A 27,638-nucleotide genomic window follows, 5' to 3' on the forward strand; every position below is an offset into this window, starting at 1 on the left:
ACTTACTCACTATTAACACAGGAAGTCTGCAGCCTTGGTGTTTCACTTTGCCAATTCTATGATTAATACTTGTGCCTTAACCACAAGGCCATCATTTTTAAATAAAGCACATACTCTTACTTCAGAAATATTCCTTATAGTTAGTGATCAAATCTTCAAATTTGGATGCCTAAATTTTCAGTCCTAGACACATACTTGGACTGTAAGCTATAGCATATATAGCCAGACAGCCTGAACATCTCTGAATCCCAGTTAATGCTGTAACAGACAAAGATGCACAGAGACTTCTGAAACCTGAGTACCAAGAAGTTTAGGTGATTAACACTTTGAAAGTTTTAGCCTTTGACTGTACAACTTTATCATGCCTCTCTACCTGCCTCATTAAAAACAGTATTAAAGTGACAAAGACTTTTACTCTGAAGTCAGAAAATGCCAGGGTTAGAAATTCCAATGAAATCTTAATTTGGCTCCCTTATATTATTACAATACAGTATGTATTATAATAAACTCTTTAATTATATGATCACATACCACTGAAAAACAGCATGTGATCACATAATTAAAGACTGCAACATAATACATATGCAGAAAGGAGACAAATTAATGTTTCACAGGCAACCTTAACTCTTGCATTTCCTATTTTCTTAACTGCAACACTAACAAAGTTTTCTTAAACATAAAACTTCCAAGTAAACTTTCCTGTGTAAAAGAAACAAGCAGCACATAACGGACAACAAAGATACTGGAAAACAAACTGTCATATTGACATATGCATGGGTCAGGAGCAGCACTGGAAGTGTTCCTACTTGGGTTTTAAGTAATACAGATATGTCATGAGCACAATGTAATACACTACTATTAGTTTTCTCACATATTTACTATCTCCTGAGCATGGGGTGAGGAGGAACCCTTAGATCCTCTTTCAGGCTGTGAAGAAGAACATGGCTTTTGAACAGGATAATCTGTTTGGTCCTCCTGAGGAACTTATTTTCTGCCCAAATTCTTTCCTAGAATGGCCTGGGTTGGATGGCCATTTCCCCTTGTCCTGTCACTACATGCTTTGTAAAAAGTTTGTCTCCATCTTTCTTGTAAGCTCCCTTCAGGTACTGGAAGGCTGAAATTATGTCACCCACAAGACTTTTCCAGGCTGAGCAGACAATCTTTCATCACAGGAGAGGTGCTCCATCCCTGTAATTGTCTTGGTGGCCTCCTCTGGCCTCTCTCTAACATGTCTTCCTCCTTCCTGTGCTGGGCCCCCAGAGCTGGGTGCAGGGTTCCAGGTGGGTCTCACCAGAGCAGAGCAGAGGGGCAGAATCCCCTCCCTGCCCTGCTGCTCACACTGCTCTGGATGCAGCCCAGGACATGTTTGGCTTTCTGGGCTGGGAGTGCCCATGGCTGGGTCTTGTCCAGCCTCCCACCCAGCACCACCCCCAAGTCCTTCTCACAGGGCTGCTCTTGATCTGTTCATTCCCCAGCCTGTGCTCATACCAGGGTTGCTCCATCCAGGTGCAACAACTTGCACTTGGTCTTGTTAAACTTCATGAGATTCCCACAGAACTACTCCTCAAGCTTGTCATCTCTCCTTTGCCAAGATTCATTCTCCTCATCGAGTTTTTATTCTTCATTTATCCTCCTTGCACAGAACTATGCAATTGTAACCTTTTTCACTCAACTTTCACCACATCATAACTTTTTATGGCCTACAATTCCTTTTCTCACTTCCAGTGCCTACATTCTGCTCCCTGATTCTACCTCCATATTCCAATCTCTATTCAACAAATCTCTGTTCCAATTTCATTCCTCTTTCAGCTTCTTCCTTCCTTCTTCCTGTGCCCCCCCCCAAAAATCAAGTAAATCTCTTTCACATTTCCTTTGCCTGAAATCAATTCTCCATCCCCAGCATTGCCATCTAACTTTGTCTCTTCTGTATTGAAATTGAGCAAGCTCCTGCTCTGTGCTTTCTGGGCCTACAACAGATCCTTAGCACTATAAAAGAAGTTGCCTAAGTCATGGTGCCCAAATGGACAAGTGCCTGTATGGACAGATGCTCAGGAGAAGCTAGCTGTGAAACTCTTAACAATTTTCTAATGTCTGTGTGAAAGGTACTTATTTTTCAGTTTGACAATACAGTTAATATCAGACAGGTTTTCATATTGTTGTGAAGGCTTGTCTTTAAAAGAAAGCTTCCTTGCTATCAAGTCTTAAGTAAATTTTAAGGTAGCTGGTATTCATAATTCAAAAGCTAGGGTAGAGTGGGAGGCATTTTCCATTGCCTGGTTTCTGCAACCACAGTACTTTGGCAGAAATCACAAAGAGTTTCACCACAGACAAACAGCTGTTATGAAAAATTGTTGCCCAAAATTAAAAGCTTGAAGAATCCAAAAAATAGATCTGTTTCTTGCAAGTGACATGGAACCTTTAACTGAAGATGCCTGCAGCTTGTTCTTCAGTATTAATATGCTGGGCATTAACAGCCATCTTTTATGGAGTCTGTCACTAGAGAAGCCCAAGACCAGTCTTTTGGAAGCAGCAGCTTCTTACCACCAACCACTAAAAACTTTTAAGTGTCCAGTCAGATTTCCACTACAATTTATACCTACTTCATATAGTTATTCACGTCCTTTCCTTTCCTTTCCTTTCCTTTCCTTTCCTTTCCTTTCCTTTCCTTTCCTTTCCTTTCCTTTCCTTTCCTTTCCTTTCCTTTCCTTTCCTTTCCTTTCCTTTCCTTTCCTTTCCTTTCCTTTCCTTCCTTTCCTTTCCTTTCCTTTCCTTTCCTTTCCTTTCCTTTCCTTTCCTTTCCTTTCCTTTCCTTTCCTTTCCTTTCCTTTCCTTTCCTTTCCTTTCCTTTCCTTTCCTTTCCTTTCCTTTTCCTTCCTCCTCATCATGATTGTTACAAGAATGATGAATAATCAGTGCCACAATGAGAGGATGTCATGACATGTACATGACATGATGAGATGTCCCTCTCCAGCTTACAGATCCAGATGACCTTCACTGAAGAGAAGCAAAGAGCTCTTGCTTGTCTCCATATTCTTTCTCTCTTTCGTTTATTTCTTTCAGTAAGAATGAAGAAAAACAAGCAAAAAACCCTCATGGAAACAGAGGTTTGAGGCATCTGGGTATGCATCTGTTTTACACAAAAATAGTCAAGTGAACATTCTAACATGAAGTGCTACATAATACATGAGGGTATTGCAAGCTAAAAGAAGGGAAATTGCATTAACAATTTACTGTTGGCCACAGATTTTTACAGGTTTTTACGGTGCTACAAACTCAGCTGTTTACTTAGATTTGATGGCACATGACATTTGAACATGTGTGGCCTATTGTTTTAAAGCAAAGCAACCAAACTTCCCTGACAGAAGAGCTGCACAATGATAACACACTGACAGCACAGAACTACAGCTGGCCCAGAGTTAACTACTATCTTTTCTTGATATATTGTGCTGTCTACAGTTGCTAAGTGCATGCATGTCTGTTAAGTGTATCAGGTTTGATTTTTTTCAATTGCTTTTCAAAAAAATCTTGTATTTTCTTCTGTCACAGGCTGGCATCTTGCCATAGGAGGGTGACAAAAGTGTGAAGCATCTTGCCAAAACTGTTCATAGAGTTAGAAATAGACAAAATAAGTAATGAGTATTGATTCACGATTCAACTAGAGTCCATTACCATTAGATTAAGAATGCTGTTATCCATTTTCATAAAATGTAATGACAAAAATGTAGTGCAACAAGTGCACAACAGGTCATGGTACAGAAGGTGAACTGGAGAGCTCACAATTCCAGTGTGCCATGATCTACTGGAGCTAGCCCTGAGCCCAGCTTCAAGAAAATAGTAAGTTCTGATCCCACTTCTATCCCTGATCTGCTGCATGACTGACTATGCTATGGGCTGTCCCCTCCCAGTCTGATCTTCTGGATAGAAGGGAAAAATATTTTTTTATCTCATATAGATGCCTCTCTTGTGTAATTATTTACTTAGTGTTCAAATACTGTGGTAATCGTGCTTGAGTAACTGAAAGCATTAGAGGCACTTAAACACAAAAACACTATGTTGGTAATGAAACCCCCTCCTGTTCAAGCAAAATATCAGCTTTCATCTACATATATGCTACATTGAAGGAACAATGCTCTACATTTAAAAGTATGGCACAGTAACAATTTTCTAACAATTTCACAGACCATGACTGTGCCTATGCAATGGCATTGTGCCCAGTCACACTCCAAGAATTTTGGTTAGGAAGAAAAAGCCTTTTTTTTTAAGGATCTCAGCTACTATACAAAAAACCACAGCCATACCTACTGCTATGATGGGAGAACAAGGGCATAAGTCTGGTTTTGAGGTAATTTCATTCACTTTCCTGTGTGTGGAACTTTACTGACTTGCATTCATTATGCCTCTTCTGCTCTGTAATAATCATAGCAGAGTCAGGCCCATAGCTCCTGACCTACCAACATTATAGATTTAGTCACAGCATGAAAACAGGAGGAAAGGCAGCACCAGACATCTACAGGGAGATTATAAAGATATTAGTTGTTTTGCTATCCAAGGTTAACACTGCAAAAATTTTAAAGCAAATTCAGTTCTCATTAGCATGAATGTGTTGGCTATTGTTTCAGTTCTAAATAAAACTAATATGACAGAAACCAGAATAGCCTACAGGATCTTTATTTAGAAAGCACAATAAAGAGTATTTTTTCATGTAGCACAAATGAAAGAGAGAGAATGGCTTATGTTAAATTACCTCCACTGGCACGTGCCATTTTCAGAGCTTCAAGTGAAACAGCAGGGGTTATTTCTAGCTGGCAAACAACCACTTTGGCTTTACAGATGACATCAGAAGCCCTCTTCAGGTCTTCAAAATTTAAAAGTAAGTTGGCTCCTGGGACTATGACAATAACATTCTGTCCTAAAGAGAAGAAGTTGAGTTTTTTATTTTAACTTTCACAATAAAATATGTAAATAAATTCCTTGCACTTTTTACAATATATTTCAATAAATCTTTTAATTTACTTTCCAAAAAAAGCCCATTAAAATTGTATGCATTGCTGACATTTTCAAATACACAAATATTTCAGAGGATAATCAAAAAGACCAAGGTAGTAATGAATTAACACTGCACAATAAATACTATATAAATTCCTTTGGGAAAAATCATGTATGGGCATTCTCCAGTCTTATTTTGGTGTCTTCTGTGAACTCTAAAGAAGCACTGCACTTGTCACAGTGGAGATGGTGGATACACGCTGAGGGTGATATTTGCATCTTCCTAAAATATTCCACTAGCATTTGGAAGAGAAAGGCATCAATGTGATTACTGTATTCACATGCCAAAAATGGCATTAAAATTTTAATTTTCCCATCAGCTGGGAACAAAAAGTATTTCACAAGCTAAGAAAATTATGCACATTCTTTAGATTTCAGAGAAGCAGGCTTGCACTATTTACCTGAGACATTTCAAGTCAGGGCTCCTAACCATCATGACAACCAGAACCAGCTTGTCACCAAAGCCCAGAAAGGTGATGTCTGTGAAGTTTTATCAGGAGTAAAGAAGGTGGGAAACAGCTTTTTCTGCTCTTAGAGGTGTCCAGGAGAGTGGTCTAAGCAAAGCTGTGCATGTGAAAGCATGGCAGTGTCTCAAAGCACATCTAAGATCCATTTTATTCTTGTAGTTTGTTTTATAGTTAGGTGAAGTTCATTTACGTAGGTTCCAAATATTCTTTTGTTTTTCTTCAGACACACAAATCACCTTCTTTTATTGCAGCTTCTTTCTTTTTTTAATCTCTCTTACAACACTTAGAGACCTTCAGGCATGGGTGCCTTCAAATTAAAATTTATTATTAATCACTCAGGTATTAACTTCAATAAGTCAGTTGTTCCTTGATTTACAGGTTCAGCCCGCCCCCGCTGAAGATTCCTTTAAGGACTGCCAATCATTAAAGGCTACCAATTCTGTAATGAACTGAATTACTTTGCAAATAAATATTTATGTTTTTAAATACATTATTTTTGTTGAATGTGACTTCAAAGTCCTTTGACTAAGAATGTGCAAAGCCTCTCTCAGTAAATACATTCCAAAAAGAAAGCAAGACAATGGAAAGAATAATATAGTGATCTCAGAGGGAGGGACCCAAGCCTTCCAAAGCAATTCTGCTGTCAATGGTTTAGTGCAGAACAGCTGCATATGAAAAACAAAACCTCAGCACTTAAAAGCCAACGCCCTGCTTTTCAACAGACAATGATGGGCATCTTGGATAAAAAAACAAAAGAAAACAAATCAAAAATCTTCTGCAACACATAAATGTTACCCAAGATACCTGAATTCTGTTGAGGAAATATTCAAAGGCAAATTATGCCTATTTTGCCAACCATATATTCTGACAGCTTTAGGGTGCAGCAGTGCATGCAGTAAAAGCCAGGGAATCAGTGGAACAAGAATCTCTTTCATTTCTGCCTGGCCTCTGTGTTTCCTAGAATCTCAGACTATTCACATGTCTGGATGCATTACCTTGCTGAACTATTTAGCTGTACTGACATGTATATTATTATCAGACTTTGGAGCTAATGGCCCAAGGCAGTAAGGAGGGCTGCTTACTTAAACCCATATGTACAAATTCAAGGTAGACCATACTGCACAGGATCACAGTCTGAAGATTTTCTTTAACTACAAAAGGTCAGAGACTTTGAGCCTGCTTTCAAACCTGCCAGGGAAATGCAGTACCTACTGTGGTGTAACAGTCCAGATGGACTAAACCCAAGCTGGAGGGGAACCCCCCATCCCAGTTCTGTTCTTAGCTGTATATACAACACACTTACTGAATGACAGCAGTCACCACAAACTTGCACCAGGGTGCATGAAGGCAGAATCTGGACCCCTGAACTCACAATTAATACAAAAATTTGTATTAACAGCAACCATTTTGTTGAAAGCAATTATTTCTTGCCAGGGAAATCAGATGGGAATTCAGCATCAGGGACAACAGAGTTAAAGACAGATGGCAAAGAGGGGTGAGATTCATCTTGTCCAACATGAAATAATTTTTAAGTTTCAAAAAATCATACACACTAGAAAAGTCTAAGAAAACTGATTTCTAAAAATTGTTTTTCTATGTTCCTTCAACAAGAAGAGACAAATATTTTCAGAGGTTTTTTTAGTCTTACATATCTTAGATATCTTATCTTAGTTATCTTAGATAAACTATTGTCCAGAAAAGTCAATGTACCTCTGTTAACCCTGGGTGAAGCCTTAAATTGTAGACCTAACTTCTAAAACTACTCCAGTGAGGTAAAACATTTTCCATACCAAGAAGGAGAATAATATATTTATTGTATTACTGTTAATTCTAAAATCTCTTTTCTTAGACTAAAAATATCAGTTTTGATGGGAACATCTATATAACTGTGAGTTTTGCAGACATCAGCTAGAATATTAAGGGCCACATTCACACTTGCTATAAGCTGTAACAGCTAAATGAAACTGATAAGCTTGTACAGCTTATACCAGATGGGGATTGGGTCCAGTCAGGTTCAATGCTGCATAAATAAAAACTGTCCTGAGCTGGGCTTCTAAAATTGCTACTAGTTCTAGTTCTTAGAAAGATGGATAACTCAAGCCAGACTGTTTTTCACAAGGGTCATTTTATAGATGACACTAGATGAGAAGTATCGGTGGAAAAAACAAATGTCAAACCAGTAAACAGCACAGTGCAATAAATATGTTTAAAACTGGCTGGCAAGCCTAAACACCATCAGTAGTGCTTAGAATTAAACAAAATCTCAAACAGTTCAAACAATGCAATTGTAACAATAGTTGAAGAGCTTGTGTATAATAATTCTCAGAGAAGAAAATTACATTTTTGACCAGAAAAAAATGTTACAAGAAAAACATAAGTGCTGCCAAATCACATAGTTCATCAATATGAGGGTGGGTTTGGGGTGTGTTATGGTATTATAATTTCTAGGCAACTACTTGATAGAAATATTGAAGAGTCTTGCATTCAAAAAACATTCAAGTTCATGAAGAAAGTCAATAAGTAGAAAGTCTTTAAAATTCAGGTGACATTTCTTCATAAACCTGAAGGTTCAAACCAAAGGTTTTCCTCTATGGAAAGTATAACACAAACAAGCTAGCATATGTATTCTAAGTATGCCTTGTTTACTTAGCCTTACCTAAACATATATTTTGAATGTTTTTTTTACTAGCTGTGCTTTGCACTGAAGGTACATGCAACTTACAAAATTATATCTATTCACTGTCTATGAATGACTAATAACTGTACCATAAAGTCAGCACAATGCCTTTCTCAAGTGAGGGTTATCATGTAGTGTTCTGTGTAGGTGAGCTCCAAGTCCTAACTTGCAATAATCAAGAGAACTTTAACCATGACTCGCCAAATTCTGTCGTGCCTCCACTGAATTTTTGCTAGGAATATGAATATGAATGTTGTTGGACTTGTTCAGACCTCTAGTTCAGTTAGGCCAACATAATGGCACCATCAACTGTAGCTGATAGTCAGTACCAGATATGGAAACAGCTGCAATAACCTTCAGCGGTAAACATCCAAAAAAATTATCCACAATGAGAGTTTTTCCTTCCCTACATGTGTGTGTAAAAGTCCAATACACATCATCACTTTATGGGGCTCTTACCATCCAATATCGCATTGCTAGCAGAAGGTGTGCTAAGTGACAGAGCTAGTGGCAAGAAGGCAGACTGAAAGGGAAACAAAACCTTGGGTTCAAAGTGCTGTGATGCATCTCGAAGAAAATGTGTTAAGAAAAGCAGCTGGATGTACCAGCTTTAATCCTTAAGAGAGAAAGAACAGATCTGAAGGGTACAGGATCCTGCTATAGTGAAGCTTGTGTTTAGTAAAACCAAAACTTTCTTAAAGGGTAGCAGCATAAAAGAGAACAACTGAAAGGAACACAAGGTCCCAGAAATATTTCTGCACAGATTTCTGAGACCAGCCCAGAGGGAACCTTTGCAGCATTTCTGGACTGCACATTTTTCCATAAAGCTCTATAAGTTCATTAAACATCTCTCTACCATTCTGCATTAAAGCAGAGATTGAACCTTTCTATCTTTTATTGAAACTATAATATACTAAGCCTCTCTATCTTTTATTGAAACTATATAGTATTGTTCTGGAATATAATCAACTTTGAGAGTATCAAATGTGCCTGACATTTTCCAATTTTTAGACTTTGCCAATTACAATAGTGTGTGGGTTATACTTGTGCAATTCAGTAACTAGTCAAAAACTTCCAAGAAATTCTGCAGCGCCAGTTAGACAGACAGAGGTAACAACAGGGAAGATTTACTTCAGAGCCTCATCTGACCCTGATCTCTACGGGTTTCTTTTGCTGTGCCTTCACTCATACATCACAGCATCATACCCTGCCACTTGCATATCTCCTACTTCTCCCTGTGATTTCGGTTTGAGTTGGTATTTTTCCCAAGTATCAGTGCTTGTAAAGAGTTGGTAAGAAGGGTAGGTTAGGTGTGTAACAATACAGTAATGAAAACTTGTCAATTTAAAGAGACTATAGCTATTGTTTTTATTTGTCCCTCATCTAAACACAAAACACCCTCAGCAACCCCAACTCCAAATGCTTCCCTTTTAGGTATTATTTGAAGTAGCAGAAACTACTTTACATCAGTCCACTGAGTGCTGTGGTGGTTCAGTTATGCCAGCACAGCCACTGCAGTAAAACATGCATGTGTAGACAAGCCCTTTGAAAACTGCTGTAAAGCCTGTTTAGGTCAAATCAGCCAGGTTTCTACAGAAAAAAAAAAAAAAAAAAAAAAAAAAAAAAAAAAAAAAAAAAAAAAGTCTCTTGCAACAGCAAAGCACATAAGTACTGCTATTTTACTGCAATTTACTCAATTCAGGCGCCAGATGGTTTTTGAGAGAAGTAACAACGAGAACCATTACCAATTCTGTGCATCTGTTTGCTTTAGAGCATGGTTCTGACCAGGTTTGCTCTTCTACTAGATTTTAAATTAAATTTGAGGCCAGTGCTAACTTAGCATATGATTTTTTAGTTACTCAGAGGCACAAACTACATGACATTATGCATTATTCATGTCAGTATGTGAATCACAACACTGTCATATACCCTTCACACTGACACTAACATGTAAGATAGTCCATTGTGAACCTCATGGCCCCAAACATCCATTTCCCTTTCCTGGTGCTTATAAAGGTTTTACCTCCACAAGATTGTTTAGTTCCTTATCCTTCAGAAAATTCTTGGTCATAAAATTTTAACATCTGTTCCTTCAAATGTAGACTCTCTTTATCTTAGCTAGTCATGCATATGAACTGGGAAATTATACAACTGGTTCTTATTCAACTAGTCTTGACAGAAAGCCTAGTGCAAGACATGTACAAAACAGTGAGGTCCAGGAGTGCTACTGGACTCCCACTGTCCTTCCTTTACAAAGGCCATAGTGACTGTAGGCAGGATAAGAAGTGTTAAGAGTTGCTGTGTAATCTACTTGCTGATCCAAACCAAGAAAAGGAGGTGGAAGTTAACAGGTATCCAGGTTATTCAAAATATTAGCATTACCTTATTTCTGAATTAGAGTTGTCATGCAAGACTTGGATTAATCTTACTTAGGGAAAATTAAATTCACATCTCCAACTAATTTGCCTAATTTTCCTGAATATTCCTGTGTAGGCTTGCCTTTAGTCACAGTTACTTCCCAATTTTGCTGCGTGAGTAAATAGCTATGTTTCCTTTCCCATTTTGAACTGTAGCCCAATGTACAACCATCAGGTTACATACAGGCTTGGTAAATTGATGTGTCAGCTAAGCTGTGGTAACTGTTCAAATGAAGCCTCTTAGCAACTCCAGAAGTGAACTAATCCAATCACACTTAATTTGTTATGTTTGCATAAACATTATCAGTCCTCAGCTCTACATTTTGATCCAGACACACTTCTTTTAAGGGCTCTCAATAGCTTGAGGAAATTGCTTGAAAAGACATGTAAATGTGACAGGTAGATGGTACAACGGGGGACTTGGCAGTGCTGAGTTAATGGTTGGACTCAGTGACCATAAAGGTCTTTTTCAACCTAAATGATTCTATAGTAAAAGTGATGGGTAAGTTGTAGTGGAAAAGGAGAGCTTTCACCTTCTCATACACTGCATGTTCAGGAATGTAAAACTAGATAGATCAGCTGACTGATTGAAATATGGCTAACACCCTGATAATTTAAGCATCCAATTTTGCTGCTTTTAGGCACCTAATTCTACACTGCCTGTAATAAACAGAAGTGCAATGAAGTGTGAAGAAAATCTTCAAAAAATTGAAAAATGTAAAAAAAAAAAAAAATCCCCAATTAACAGTGACAAGGCAAAGGTTTCTTTTATGGCTGTAAAGGCAAAACAAAGAGGACAATTCAGAGCAGAAATATGTACCTTCACTGTTGACAATTATTGATGCAGTTCCAGTAGCAGCATCTGCAGTTTGACCTACAAATGCTAAGAAAGGGAAAAGTTAGAGCATGCACTAGTTCAATACATTACTTTCAACCAATAGCATGTGACACAGTTTAATTGAATTAAATCTAAAATGAACCCATAACCTCCAGCAATTTAAAAATGCTAATTACTCTTTCATGTGCAACAATGCCAGAGAAGCTAACAACAACAAAAAGTGTTAATTTACACCCACAAAACAGAAACACGAGTCCAACATTCTTTAATTTGGCTACATTAGAGAAAGCATGTTATTTATACAGCCTTCTCAGGCACTCTACTTCTACTTGGAAATATTTCTTTTATCCAATGAAACAATAGAGTCAAGGCTAAAGAAAAACAAAAATACTAAACAACCCAGCATCTCATTCTGTGTAATTTGCATTTCAGCAGCAATATTAACTAATGCTATGAAGGCAGTGGTGGAGTTACATATTTCCTCTTTGGATTATTATTCAGAGAAATTAAAATTATGCTGGCAGCCCTGTTAGAAAGATTGTTCCATGTTTACTACTGTAAGAACATGTTTTCAGCTGACAGCAAATTTGTCAAATACCAACCAATGATAGGAAATTGGTAGCAGAAGCCAGTAGCACTGTAGCAGAAAACTGATGAAAAGTCAAGGGTTTATTTTTTCTCCCCCAAAACTGTATTTGAGAAAAATCTACTATTCCATTTGAGACAAATTCTGGTGACCTTTTGTTTAAGGAGCTCTGGTGTTCTAACAATTTAGAACATGGATTTAATGCTGGGAAAAAGTGGGGATCTTTCCCAAGATGCGCCTTTGTGGCCAGTTAACAATCTGCTCCAATTTGAAGAAGGCTGAAAAACACCTTACATCATGCTCATCTGGTTTACTGAAGTCTTGCAGGTACTCGCCCTGGAGGTACTTTTGTCTAGCTCAGTTACCAGGGTCAGAGCAGGACTTCCCTTGCAATTACAGCTTATTTTCAGCATGAATTCTGTCTGCACACTGGAACTGAAAGCAGAGAATGTGTGTCTTCTGTACTCTCAATGCTCTTGCAGCATGAGCAGCAAGTTGTTCGGTTCAAATGCGGGAAAAGGAACAACAACTCAATAAAGATCTAATGGTCTGAGCAGCACTGGCAGTTGCTTGGTTGTGGAAGATAAGAAGACAGGGAAAGGGGAAAATTACAAAACAGATTGGAATTGGAAAGAAAAGGGGTGTGCTGATACGCTAGGAAACAGAAGAGCCACATAAAGAAGACATAAAACAAGGACCTAAGATATGAGAGCTGGCAGAACTGGCATTACCCCAAGGATTTTCATCCAGTAATCAATATCCTTATGTACAACAACAGGGATATGCTAGAAAAGCACTAAACTGAGACAAAAAGCCCATGACTGAAATAAGACCATCTTGGGCAAAAAGCTCTGAGCACACTGAATCACCCTTGCTTCCAGATCCTGGAATACAAGTTAGGATCCTGGATCAACCCCACCAGCAGGATACCTTATTTTTCTCCAGGGCTGATCAATGGAGGAGGTGACAATCAAACACAGTTCTGAGATATTTTTAACTCAATCAGCAGAAATTGGGATCTTGGACCTAAACATTCCAAACCTTCAAATGATCTACCTAGGTATCAATAAACTGCAATATGACAGAATTTCTGATTTTTATTCCTACATTATTCTCTTGCTGCTATAAAGATTATTTAAAAATTCGTGTTAAGATTGCAAGATCAATCATTTAAATCAGAAAACATATCTTTGTGGCATATGCATTTTCATTAAGTGCTATGCATTATAATTGCTTCATTTACATGATCAAAGACATGAGGTAGGAATGCTTTGGAGACATTCAGAACTGCACACTAACAGGCACTGTTTTCATAGCATCCTTGCTTGGTTTCTTGCATAAGTTGAAAGATACACAATGAACAAACCTATATATACATCTGTGAAATATTTAGATGCTACATGATAAGCATAATAAAAAAGCCCACAAAATACTGATAGTTTTGTCTTTAAGGCAGGATTTGAATAATGCAGTAGATTAAACTTGTGGCTGCACATTAAACAGAAGAGATAAACGGAATATTGAATTGCCACTTAGTGATTACATCTGTCCATCCTTGTCCACTCCAAAGGAGGCAAGGGTCATGCAGACAAAAATGTGATCATGTAGTTAAGCAGTGCACAGTAGAGAGAGAATTGGTTTTACAAAGGTGAACAGATAATAGAATATTGTGGATGCCTCATTTTCCCTTTTTCTGAAAGCCTTTTAACATCGATTTTTGTGTGCATGTGTGCTAACATCAGCTGCAGACTCTAAAATGACTGCACGGGTCGGTTCACAAAGCAAAAGGGAAATGTACTGCATTTACCATTGAATTTCCACTCCATCCCTCCTCTGACAACATGAAGTTGAGAATGAGTAATCAGAATGAATTTTTCAATTTCTCAGCAGGCATTATTATCATTAATGCCAGACTAAACAATTGCATAACAACAAGTTATCTTCAGGTGACTTGCACTAATGTAATCATCTGAGGTTTAGAGGCAATAATACTACATTTTATTTTTAGTGGTACAGCTGATTTCAGAAGTCCCCATGTTCTCTCTCATATTCATTCATTCCTGCCAGCTGCATCAAAACAGTTATTCATAGTTCTAAATAGTAAGCATACCCAATAAGTTAAAACAATAAAAAATCCTCCACCACCAGTTTTATAAGTTCAAAAATAATATGAAATATTTAAATTTTTACCTGTAGAAATACCATTCTTCTTCAAATTATCAACATAATCATTGCCAAAGGAATCATTCCCAACCTGTACAAAAGATAAAACAATGGGTTTCCTTTACAGAAAGGTAAGAAGAAAAACAGACCATCTTTAGACAACCAAATGCTCTACTGTAATTTAAATACAACACTTTAATCTTGAATCCTTTTGCCTTATTAATCAACAAATAATAAATTAAGAAATTATGGTAAAAATTAATTAATAGCACTAGCAAACAATAAGAACAGTGTTCTGCAGTTTCCTCCAGCTCTATTACAAACATCCATGCTGCCATATTCAAGTTTCATCCTTGTACAATCCCTGTGCTCCTTTGACACTGAAACTTATGGGGATTTTAAAATCTGGACATATACTGAATTTTTTGGCTTTGAATTGAAAGCATTGACATCAATTCTGGTGCCCTTCTTAACTGCAGTTTGTATTTTGAATTTTCTACCTTAAGCTTCCTGGGTGGAAAAGTATCAGACTCTGTCTATGGGATAGAAAGTGACAATAAACACAGCATTACTAATTTCTGCAATTCTCAGTACTAAATGTACTGTTTAGAAATTCAACATTTTTTGTTTGCATTATCCAGCAACAGCAGATCGAGTTGAGTTAGGGAGTCAGGCTATGGTCTATTGTTTTTTTTAACAGCAACTTAAAAAGCTTGTAATTTCAGTTCCATTAATCTTTTTAGCTGAAAACAATTCTGCTTGCTGTTTATTCAAACTAATATAAATTTCTTTTTGTCACATTACACAAGCAGAACAAAGGAGATGAGGTACATGGAGAAAAAAATAGTTTAATTCACTTAATATCATGCAAGCATTTAAAATATATTTATAAAGCCAACAAAGTTTTTGAGTCACCGCTCTTAGCCTGTCTTCAGCATGTGCTCCTAATTCCAAGAATGAGTTGTGTATCTGAGCAGTGTCAAAGCCTAATCAATGCTACAGAAAGTATTTTTGCAAGAGGAAAAAAGAAACATCTTTCAGATTAGAAGCCAAATCGAGATCCTGGGTCTAGAGGAGCCCCAACCAATTACCCATCCATCTTCTCATAAAATAGCACTACATAGCTAATGGTGTACTTCAGTTACTAGAAGCACAAAGCAGCTGCCTCTCCTGGCTGTTATTACAAATTTGTCTATTTATGAGTTCAGTCCTTCAGAAAGCTTGGAGAAGGACTGAGTACCAGCTCAGTATCATAAGAATCAAGCACTTTGATTCAGAATTCTAAAATTTAAAGTGTCAGAGATGAATGATCCTTCTCCACATGTATTTGATTGCATAACCATGATTTGAAACTTCCACTTCCTACAACATCTATGAGGTTTTTTTCCTAAAGCATTATTAAGGATAGTCCCAGTCTTTCAGCAAAGAAGGACAGCAGTTAAGGTCAGAATAGTCTAACCAGATGGAACATTCCTCTAGCACATGGAAAAAAACCCCAAACAACCCAGCATTTTCTTGGGTCACTTTGTCATTAATTGTTTGCATGTTAGAGTATATTTGCACTTCTGACTACTCCCAGTTTGCCAGACAGGGCGGGTTGTCAGAAGCTGCCTCTTCTGACTGCTTTAGGCTGGATGACTGCAGCCATCTGCAATTTAAACCTGAGTTGTGCTCACCTCTGCAGCCTAATAGCTGTGCTCTGGAACACGTTCTGTGTGATGGCATCACCTTCTCCCTCCCTTGTTACTATGATTCTTCTACAACAAATCTCACAATCGGCTCAGTTAATTCAGCAACAAAATATTCCATAACCCTCTTCCAAAAGCTCAGCTGAAACTTCCTTCCTTCAGCCCTGGATCCTGCATGACTGACAGACAGGCATCCCTTACTTTTCAACTGTCAAAACAGCTGAGAGCAGCAATGGTACTTTTACTCACAGTAAGACATCTCAGTGCTGGAGGCAAGCCCTCCAAAGGGTGTCCATGGAGGTCACTTTCCTCTGGAAACTTTTTTCCATGTTTAGTTCATCCAACCCAGTTAATCCCAGTGCATTTGGAGGACTTTATTTTTCCATTCAAGCTTTATCCCCAAGCAAGACAAGAGTATTGGGCATGGGACTCAGTTTAGATTAAAGGCATATTTACTGACCATGTCAAATTATATAACATTGTTTTAAATATTTTCTGCTTTTGCACAGACTCTGCTAGATGGACTACTGGATAAAATGAAAAATAAATGTCTTATACTGCTGACCACAGAACACTGTTAAGTGCTAAAATAGCATTTCTTCTTGAATTCTTAACAACAAAAGCCATTTGTACAAGCATTATTGTCACACAGTTTGCATATCAGAATAAATGGAATTACATTAGTAATTTTCAGTCTGGGTTTTCCCTGCTTCTGATCATGTTTTCCATGTGGAGCTAGGGACCTGACTGGCATCATAGCAACTAGAATTCTAGCAGCTTAAGAATCAAACTCATCTGTACTTGAAAATTACTTACAACAAAAAGCACGTACTTCTTGAAAATTTGCATTTATTTTATATGTTGCTTTTTATTTCTAGTGTTTACTCTTTTTTGTCATTAGCAAATTAAACAGGTATCAAACACAAGCATAAGACAGTAATACAAAAGGAAAAAACAATTGAAGATACTAATCATATTTTGGGCTGCATATGAGATACAGCTATATTCATACAATTAAATGAGATTTTAGCTTACAGCACTTTAACTTAAATTTGGCTTATGGATTATTTAAAAAGACTACACAACATGGTAATACAACACTTCCTGTTTCTAGGTAGGAATCAAATGCAGCCATGGCTTCATGAAAATTTAGTATATGCAATATCATCAATGACCAGTGAAGATCATTCCAAATTGTTTGCCAGAGGTAAAGCAGGACCTTTTTCAGCACATACAATGTCTTTCAGACCAACATCCTTTCACCATTTTATTTCAGGATGCCTAATAGATTGTTTTGGGATTGGTCACAACAAAAAGAAAGAAAATAGTTAGGGGAGTTTGGAATCTCTCTATAACACTGTTATTTTTTCAGTACTGCAACAGTGTTCTTGTATGAACTTGATCAATTAATTTGCTTAGATCCTTTAGCACTCTGAAAGGAATCCTTTACATTTCTCTGTAACTATTCCATCAGTACATTGTTTTACAGGATGGAGCAAATTGAGTGCTACTGTGTCACACATCAATAGCAGAGAGTAACAGTGGCGACTTGCAGAGACATCCAGGCAGGAAGCAGAACACCTTTAGTAGTTTGCATTTCCACTACTCAATTTGTAACATTTCTTACAATTTTTATATTAAATCCCACAGCACGCACTCTGTGGCATCTCTAGTCATAACAGTAAGTCATTATGATGCTCTCTCTCTCAAACCCTCACCAAACACTGGCTCTAGTGTTTTAAAGCTCTGAGGTATTAAGAATTGTCTCTTGATCTGAGAAGTTTATCTCTAGTCTTCTTGAGGATACCTCTGTCTAAATTACACTGCTACTAAGAGGATGCCACGCTACAATGGAATGTCCCTTTAGTACTAATACTGATTCCACTTCCTGAACTTCAGATTATAGAAGTAATTTTTGCACTCATATTGGATAAAAAATGTTGGGAAATATGACAAAGCAGAAGCATATCACTGAGCAGAGTATGTATGTGAGAGCCAATCCAGTTTAAAGAACCACCGAACACTTCAGATTACTTGTTGCAGTAAAAATAATTTCACTGTAGAAGCTCATTATTGCCAAATTCTTCTTAGATTAAGCAAGAAAGAAATTTTATATCTCATTAACCTGTGCAGATATAAGACTGTTTATGAGACTTCCATGAGATGAAATAGTATTTTGTGAGAGTATAAAGTGCAATTTTTAAAAACTAAATAATCACTTTCAAAATTAAAAAAATGAGAGAAAATGGTAACATTTTCTCCAACAAATACACAACAAAGAAAGAGAAAATGAGAGAGACAGACAGATAGAAAGATGAAAAGAAAGAAAGACAGAAAGGCAGACAAAAAGAAAGAAATAGAAGACAGGGTTTTACTGAAATAACAGAAATAGGCTTTTTAGAAGTACTTAAAATTATAATAGCTACTAAATTTTGTTATGAATGTGTGTGTTTCCATTGCACTGAGCAAAGGCTAGACCACAAAAAAAAAAAAAAAAAAGCAAAATTCACACTTGCAATAGAAAAAAAGCCTTTAACATTTAGCAGGAAATGTTAGAAGGGAATTCATTGCCAGTTCATCTTGTACTTGAATCTGATCGTTCTTGAATGCAAAGATGATCAAATATACACAATATGACAGAAGCGCAAACATTGCCAAAAAAACCCCCAAACTCATACTATAGAATAACTAGTGATAGTAACTCACAGAAATGCTTTCAGGTGTAATTTAAATTTATAGCTGACATTGTTTAGTCTAAATATTGAATTGAAAGAACACTGAGGAAGGCTTCCTTGAGATGTTTCCAGTACTTCTCAAAAAATCCTTGACAGATAATGATCCAACAAATTTAGCATCCTCCCCAGCTATGGCAAAAAAACAAAGTATGTCCAGTCAATTTGAAGTTTCATCTACAGTTAACTCAGGATGGACAATAAAGACTACAGAGAGAAAAAATTTGATCTTAACCGTAGTAATGATCACTCAAAACTTATAATGTTTAATGACAAAAATCAAAGAAAAGCATTGTAAGAACATAGCATCTGCCAAATTGAATCAGCCCAGTGGCCTGTGAGCAAGTCTTTAGAACTGCAGTACATCAGATGTTTCAGAGAAGTAGGCAAAAATATCCCATAGCACACAAAAAGTGCTAGAATTTGGATATGATCACCTTATCTTAACCTCAAGTAATGAGATAATGATTCGACCCTCAAAACACTTTTACATTTCTTCTCAAATTTGTCACTGGATTGTCAGTGTCTGATTTTTAATCATCTACAAAGTAAATTTCAGAGTGACCACAGCTTCTAGCACCTGAATGCTATCAATGAAATGCTGATTGCTGTAAAAGTGGGGAACATAAAGAGGAAGGCCAAACCAAGATTTCTCAAATTTTGAACATGTCTAACTCTTCCCAATTCTCTTTTCCATGGTATATCAACCTAAGTTTTGCAATCTTTCTCTACATGCAATTTCTGTCAGATCTGTAGCCAACTAGTCTGGTTCTGGCAGTGTTCTTAAACAATCTCCTCCATGCTTAAATTTATAGCTGAAATAAGAAAAAGAAAAGAGAATTAGAGAGAGATTTTTTAAAAGCTAAAAATATACCAAAAGCTTTTTGGTAAGTGACCAAAAGTTTTACTGGAATTTGCATAAGCATTCAGTTCAGCTGTTATTGAAGAGCAAGTCAGTGCTTACCTTGCAGATCAGTGAGGTCTTGGCCCCAAGTCGAGCAGACTGGACACACTGATTGGCTCCTTTCCCACCAAAACCAACAAAAAACTTATGTCCAAGGATAGTTTCTCCAGCTTTTGGCAACCGTGTAGTAAGGCTATTCCAATTTAAAGCAATATTTACATATATTAGTGACTGAAGATAACAAGCATCTTCAAAATAAGTTACATTGTTATAATCCTAAATGGCTCAACAGTCAGCCAAGAAAACTGAAAAATACTCAAAAGACCTTTTAGGGCTCCGCATCCCACTAGCTTAAGTTCATTCTTTACATATCACTCAGTCAAGTTTCTTGTCCCCTCAAGAGAGGGGCTGCATTTCTTTTGTTCATGTTTCCTGTTTCCACAGAAATTGTACTTGATCCCTGATTGGGATTCCCCAGTGCTAACTCAATACAGATAAACCATACATCTATAGGTCTCACTGTTCATAAGGGGTTTTTTACTGTAACATTAGGCTCAAGTTTACATATAGTTCACTTAATTTTATTACATCTAATGATACCTTCTTAAACTATCCTTAAGTAATTTTTCACTCTGTTGGTGTTCACATCCCTAAGAATTGTAATCGTTACCAAAACCTGCCTCTCCTCTGCTGTCCTACATGCACAAAGTACACATTTAACATTTTTCTTTTTTACGTTGTTCTCTTACAAATCAAGCTTTACAACTTCTCAGCATTTTGTTTTTTTCTTTGAATGCAGTCCAATTACATTTACATCCTTCTGCGGATGGGTGCCCAGAACCAGATGCACTAATACAAGCTGAAAGCCATCAGGAGTGTATTCTGGTTTCATTTCCATTTTGGAAAAAAACAAATCAAAACTGCAGTTTTGTTAAGCCTACCAGATGCTTTGCTATCGAAAAAAAAAGTTGAAAGGAATAAAAGACACCACTGAGACTGTAAGGTAGAATTTCTCAGAATGCAAAGACTACCTGACTTTTATCATTTCTATTTAAGTACGTAACACAAAGATGCATTTCCAACACTGAGACAACCAAAATTTCTTTCTTCTCAAGCCATGCATTTCAGGTACAAGGCCAAAAAATGGAATTTCAAAATCTCTTATGCTACAAACAAGTTTACAACATGTGGAAAGAGAAGGCATTCCATGATGTACTAACAATTTGCTCAGTCAACAACAGTTACCTCAGACAGTTTCCAGAAGTCTGCAGAATAGAAAGGAAGCATGGGGAATGGGAGTCTGAAAGAATGCAGAAGATTCCACCTTAAGGATGAATAGATTAACTTCAGCTCTCTTTGTCAATTTATAACATCATTTTACCAATAAACCCCACAATAGCTTCAAAATTAAAAAACTGAGTTCTGGGCTCCTCAGGACAAGAGAGCCGGGTCCAGCTGAGGGTAACAAAGATGATTAAATCTCCCTCTTATGATGAGAATCTCTTGTATGAGGAAAGGCTGAGGGAGCTGGGCCTGGTCAGCCTTGAGAAGAGATGACAGAGAGGGAACCTCATCAAAGTCTATCAGTATCTGAAGGGAGAGTGCCAAGAGGATGGAGCCAGGCTCTGCACAGTGGTGCTAAGCAATAGGGTGGGAGGCAACGGGCAGATGCCCAGAAAAGTTCCACCTGAACACGAGGAAGAACTTCAGAACTTCTTTCCTTTGTGGATGACTGAGTCCAGAAAGTCTCCCTTTCTGGAGATATTCAAGAACTGCTTGGATGCAATGTGCCATGTGCTCTAGGATGATCCTGCCTGAGCATGGAGCTTGGGACAGATGATCTGCTGTGGTCCCTTCTAACTTCAACTCTTCTGTGCAAATTACCAGCTTTCCAATTCAGAATAAAATATTAGGAGAAATTATTCAGTGTGGTGGTGAGACACTATAACAAGTTGCCCAGGGAGGCTGTAGATGACCCAGTCCTGGCAGTGTTCAAGGCCAGGCTGGATAAGGTCTAGGACTGATGGGAAGTGTCCCTGCTTATGGCAGAGAAGGTTGTGACTGGATGATCTTGCAAATTCCTTTTAACCCTGAATGTTCTTTGACTCTATGCTTCTGCACGAGGCAAGCACTACAGATTGTTTTTTGAAAGGATATGAAGAATACGTGTATATTACTTTTTGAGCTTATGCAGCACCTTCTGGGGCATATGGGTGTTTGCAGAATCTTACAGAACTAATGACAGAGCACATCCTAATTTACTGAAAATTCTCAGGAAAAAGCAAACATTTTTTCTCCCTCTAATTTTCAATTTCCTCTGTCCAAAGGTTTAAGACCATTAAAAAGTCAAGAAAACCAAAAATGAAACCAGTAAAGTCAAACAAGTCCCAAACACCCAGAAATTAAGATTTTGGCTTTGAAGGAGTTCTTACAGGTCTGTGCTTCATCAGTAGTTATAGTTTCCAGAGAGATGAAGGCAGGGATGCAGCCTCACTAACAGACACTCACTAACACAGCAAGCCAGATTTTAGTGTGAGGATAGCATACATAGTCACCAGGTTTCTTTTGTGTGGGTGGCCACAGATAAACCCCACAAGAGTCACACATACAACTCATAACACTCATTTCCAGAGATTCAGAGCCAGGAACATTTTGTTGCGAAATGCTTAAACCATTTTCAACAAAAATACAAGATCTTTTTAAAAAATACACTTATTACCATATATATATATATATATATATATATATATATATATGGAAAGGATTGCTAAACTTCTAATACAGCTAAATTAAAATAGTATGCCCACAGCAGCATAAAGGAAATTGTTTCCAACAATGAGTAACTGTATGCTCTCAGGGAGAAAGGTGCAGCAATAAAGAATATAGATAAATAGTAATACATAAACAATATTCCTTAATGGTAATATCTGCAATTTATCACCATTTTCACCAAAGGAAGCAAAAATAGAGATGGTTGTGGACCAGAGAATGAAGGCCACAAAACTCAGCTGAGGAAGCTGCTCTTCAGCTACTGCCAGGCTATTTTATATACACATCTAAAATTAGGTGCCATTCAGTAAGGAAGGATGTTTCAACCAGTCTTGGTAATAAGAACAAGTGGCAGCCCTTGTATAGCTCCTTTTATCCACACATCTCACTACACCTGAAAAAGCAGAACATCATTATTGCTGTTTTGTGGGTATGGAACTTAGTCAAGGCATTTTGCCTTTTCATGCCTTGGGTCAGTCAACAAACGAGGGGCAAAACCAAAGAGAGATCAGCTTAATCCACAAGCTCACACTGTCTTCTCATTTAAATTCTGCAGTATGAAAATGGCATCAATTCTCAATTCATTTCTCTTCCTTAGGCTGTTTTTTTTTTTTTTTTTCAAAAGATTATAGCTTATTCTAAATACAATTTGCTTCCCCAAAATGTCAATATATTTTAAAGCAAAGATTATCAATTTTCATGATTCCAGTACACATCTCCTAATAGCACTGCTCAGAGCTCCTATTCAAGTATGTTCAACCATAAATACTGTTGTTTTAACAGTTTTAACAGTGGCCAGCCTTGATTCTTCTCTCTTTTATATTAGCATCAACATGCAACTCCAGTGGAAGCATCATAATTTCACTGGTGAAAAAACAGGCTTGGTGAGATGAGAATTTCAGTCTCAGTGTTTCAAGTAGTTTGGCATAACAACTGCCTGTGGGAATCAAACAGCTTGTGGAAGACAGAGAAATGAACTTTTTTATTTTTTTGATTGAAAGGTAGAAGGCAAAGGGCAAAGGATCAAGTGCAAGAGTGATTTATAACTAGTGAATTTTTAAAATAAGCTAAAACAGACCAAGCAAGAACATGTAGCAACATCCTGTAGCTCTCTAGAAACCAGCTCTTCACCATATTTTATTTTAGGCATGATTACCAATCATTCCAGACCAATTCTCCACTCCAGAAGCCCATTCTTATTTTCCTTATGAAACATACTCAGAGTACAGATCTATATATGCAGTTTTAACTTTCACTGAAACCAGTATTCCTGAAACAGGTTTTTTTGCTGATATAATGGCATTCTCTCATAATTTAATTCTGCAACTATACCAACTTTTGATTCACATCAGACAATTTTAATGAGCATTTTAGGCTTCTGTTATGAGCAGGCAGTGATGACTAATCTGTATGATTAAGAAACCCTATAAATTCTTGGCTTATTCATGGTGTCACAAAGAATACCCAAAATAGCCTAAAAGTGATGAAACAGCTAATGTTACTCCAAAACTAGGCTAAATAAGTTAATTAGAAAATATGTCACATGGGCTTTCAGAATTGTTACATAAAACATTTTGCAAAACCATTTACAACTTTTGACGTAATTTGAAAACACTGACCTGAAAAACCCAATATAACTTACTATTCAACAGACTCCTTCTTGCTTACATGACAAACTCTGCTCACCTTTGAGAGGATAAATGGTGCAAAGGATACTGAGCTCTTATGTCTTATAAACAATCAGAAACTGAACTTGAAAACTCCCAATACATTCTAACTAAAATAAAATTACTGTATGTTTTGCAAATTGTGCACAGTATGACTGAATCATATTTATAGAGGAAAGTTCAGACTGAAACATCTTGAATTACTTTGGACATTACAAGCAAGCAATATAATTTCTCATAATTTCATAATTTCAATTGAGTTTGAAAACAATATTTATATGTAAAGCACACAGGAATGCTGCCCACATTTGTTTGTGACAAATGAAGAATCTTACATACACTTGTGTTTCAAGAGGTTTGGGATGAATAAAGGCACACACTAAGAATTCTACCACTGCACTAACTTCAACCCTCTCTTCCAGTGTGTGCTACGAGTTCCCTTAGAAGCTAGAGCTGATTAGCATTTTATTTTAGGACAGACATCCCTTTGGAGGATTGGCATTAAAACCAGAACAGAATCCTTTGCATTGAAGCACTAAATCAGAGGTGAAAGCATGATGTACTGTCATTAACATATCTTTCCCAATATTCTGGCTTTGCTCAAAAAGCTCCCCTCTAAGCAGTGACTAAGTATGAAGAAGGGTAAAGGAAGAGATGTATATTAAGCAGAATTTGCATAAATTAATCCTGAAATTAATCATGTTTTGCTTCTGATTCCTCACACCTAACCACTGTTTGCTCGTTGTTTTCAACACATAAAAACTAAAAAGATGTATTATTAGTGTTGGCTTAAACTGATGTGAAGCCATGCTCTCTTCTCAGCAGCTTTTCCCCACTACTTCTCTAGCGCTGCTTTTATTGCTTACAGAGCATCCTAATTCAAAACATTTTTGTTCAAAGGGTCATTTTCATTTGGATCAGTGAATTCATCCAATTCATTATCCAGCAGCCAAGGTGGGCCTGTGAAGAGAGGAGCAGAAGAGCCTCTGCTGGCAGCAGTACAGCAAAACTGCCCTGAGCCAAAGCTGGAGCTTGCACTTGATACTACTTTGTGTTGAAAACACTCAATGCTCTGTTGCTAAGGTTTGCTTAAATAGTACAGTACAGTTAGCTCATTAGATACACTGAAAAACAGAGAGTATCAGTATGTTTCACAGAATGACATGCATGAGAAAGGAAAATGGAAAAGCACATGAATATTTTTCTCTAAAAAAGCCCCAACAATTTTCATCAGGCAACTCAGAGGGGAAGAAAATTTCTACATCAGATTAAATATCACCAAAAATGCCTAAAATGATTGCCATTTAAATATATCAAAGGAAACATTCCATTTTTTTTAATTCCTGAAGAGAGGTGACGATGATCAGGGTAGGAAAATTGCAGCAGAAATACTTAATTTAAAACTGACAATAAAAAGTAATATAATGTAAAGCTCTAGAACTTAGCTTTGATTCTGTTCTCTTTGAATCACTGAACAACACTTGCTTTCTCCACTCCTGGGAATTCCCTAGAATGGGGAAAATCCCAGTGAGATTAGAGTAGGTGTAACTAGCCACTGTCTAGTACATACAATTTACTGGCCTTTCATGATTCTCACAGCAGAACAAATACAAAGGAGAGAATAGTTCTTGCCTCTAATATAATACAACATTGTGGTGAAAAAGTCTCAGATCTCTTTTGGATATGGCTTAACATTTTGGTTTAGCTTTGGTCTATTTTGTCTAGCTTCATTTTGAAGATTTGAACATGTGTTCTGGGAAAGTATCCATAACACAGAGACAAAAAGACCACACTCTTTTTAAAATCTGATGTTCTCCACTCATTTATGCTTTCACTCCTTTTAATCATCGACTAAAATATCTTATTGGGAGGTAGAAAACTTCCAAGATTTCAAAAGAGATCACCTCAGGAATTTAGTTAACTATACTTTGGTTTAAGCATGGGGCAATCTGGTTCTAGGTTTGTAGACTTCCTTCAGACCTTTAATGACTGAAAAAACCTAAAAATTGTAGAAAATCTCTATTTGTTTTTTTTCCTTCTATGTTCCTGAATATGACAAGTTTTTTTTTACCAAAAAAAAAAAAAAACCCAAAAAAAACCAACCCAGAACTTTTCAGACAATTCAAACACTTGCCTATAGCTTGGATGTTTGATGGTCAGGGTTCTCTGCAGCCCACAGTGATGAAAACTGCAGAAGCACTACCCAAGCTGGTACCAGGCACAATAATTGATGCTTACAGAGGTGTCCCTCTGCAGCACAGTGAGATGTAAAAGCTTTACATCATCATCCATTCAAAAGGGTTTTTAAAAATCTGTTTGATTTTACATCAAAAAACATTTGTCACCACAGCACAAACAAGTGAATGATAAATTGGTGCAAAGCAGCGGGAATCTTTGCAATGAGTTTTGCTGTCAGGGAAAATATGTATTTTATGAAACAGAAATATATATAAACAACATATAAATATACAAACTGTTTATATAAGCACATTAATAGAGATATAGATATATATAAAAATAGATAAACTGGTTTGTAGATCTCAACACTGAGTGGGTAAACAGCTGAACAACTGTAGAAAATCTCTTGCAAGGGAGAAAATTAAATGAATGGTTGTGACTACACGTAGGAGGGCCATAAGAGTTTATCTTCTTATGTGTACAATCACATTGAAAAAGACCAAAACTTGTAACACATAGGATGAGAACAGCTGTCCACAGCTCTTCAAGAACTTCAATGAATAATTTTGTTGACCCTTTGCACAGAATAGGATTTTACCATCCTAGACATTAAAAGATGAAACAAATAGAAAGGCATGCAGATGAGTGTTCTGAAGCATTTAGAGTAGTACACTGTACTTCATTTCAGTGAAATTATGCTATTACCAAGACATCATATTCCTAAATTATGTTACGAATATGAAAACTTCAATACAAAGAAATTGGTTTTTTGACTAATTACCAAAAAGCTTTCTCATGAACAACAAACCTGTAAAATTTCCTCACATCGCTAGAAGTTAAATCTGGGGAAAAGGTGGCACAACATTGGTAAGTTCATAATTTGTGGAATGCTTATTTCTGAAGATGAAGCTCTAAAGAGATTCAAAAACTCAAATAAATCTATCTTCAGATATTTAAGTCTCAGCGAATGTTCCATCATTCTTACCAAACATCTGTTTTGTATTTAAGAAAGATTGTGGAAATTTTCAGAAATGCTACTCTCTAGCTTTATTTGCCTCCCACGTTGTTCTTCATTGATGTCTCTCGATTACATTATTTTTGGAATAGCAGTTACATAATTATTTTCAATGCAATCTGACAGTAATGTTAGAATAGACTGTCTCTGAAACAGGCTGTGCTCACCCAGAACTGAAGCAGGCTGCCTACAGTTCCTGTGCTGAACAGAACATTATATCATGATGAAATACCAGTGCTAAAGCAAAAAAAAGCAATACAAAACACAACAACCTTTGCAACCCAAGCCAAGAGTGATCTTTAAATGCTCAAGGACAAATAAAGATAAATAAGACATGTGAACACTAATCTTTTCTATACCTCTTAAAATGGATTTATCAGACAACTGTGAAGAAAATGGAAATAATATGGTTGGTTGGACAGGCCACAGGGCCCTTGTTCTTGTCATCATGATTTTCTATTTACTGGTAAATCAACAAAGTAATGTGTACT

At 36.9% G+C, this 27,638-nt stretch overlaps 1 protein-coding gene across 2 annotated transcripts in view; it reads right to left on the reverse strand.

The window, feature by feature from the left end:
- The window catches only part of RBKS (ribokinase), a 71,017-nt gene that overhangs the window by 31,861 nt on the left and 11,518 nt on the right, over nt 1–27,638 (reverse strand). Inside the window, exons 2-5 of one of the 2 annotated variants that reach the window (XM_079298013.1) lie at nt 19,579–19,711; nt 14,222–14,285; nt 11,428–11,490; nt 4,745–4,909 (exon numbers count right to left, since the gene is read on the reverse strand). In XM_079298013.1, coding sequence (XP_079154139.1) covers nt 4,745–4,909; nt 11,428–11,490; nt 14,222–14,285; nt 19,579–19,711 — 425 coding nt within the window. The remainder of the gene's footprint in view (nt 1–4,744; nt 4,910–11,427; nt 11,491–14,221; nt 14,286–19,578; nt 19,712–27,638) is intronic. The other variant, XM_079298014.1, reaches the window with a different exon arrangement.

Source organism: Erithacus rubecula, assembly GCF_903797595.1.
Source record: "Erithacus rubecula genome assembly, chromosome: 2".
Lineage (NCBI taxonomy): Eukaryota > Metazoa > Chordata > Aves > Passeriformes > Muscicapidae > Erithacus > Erithacus rubecula.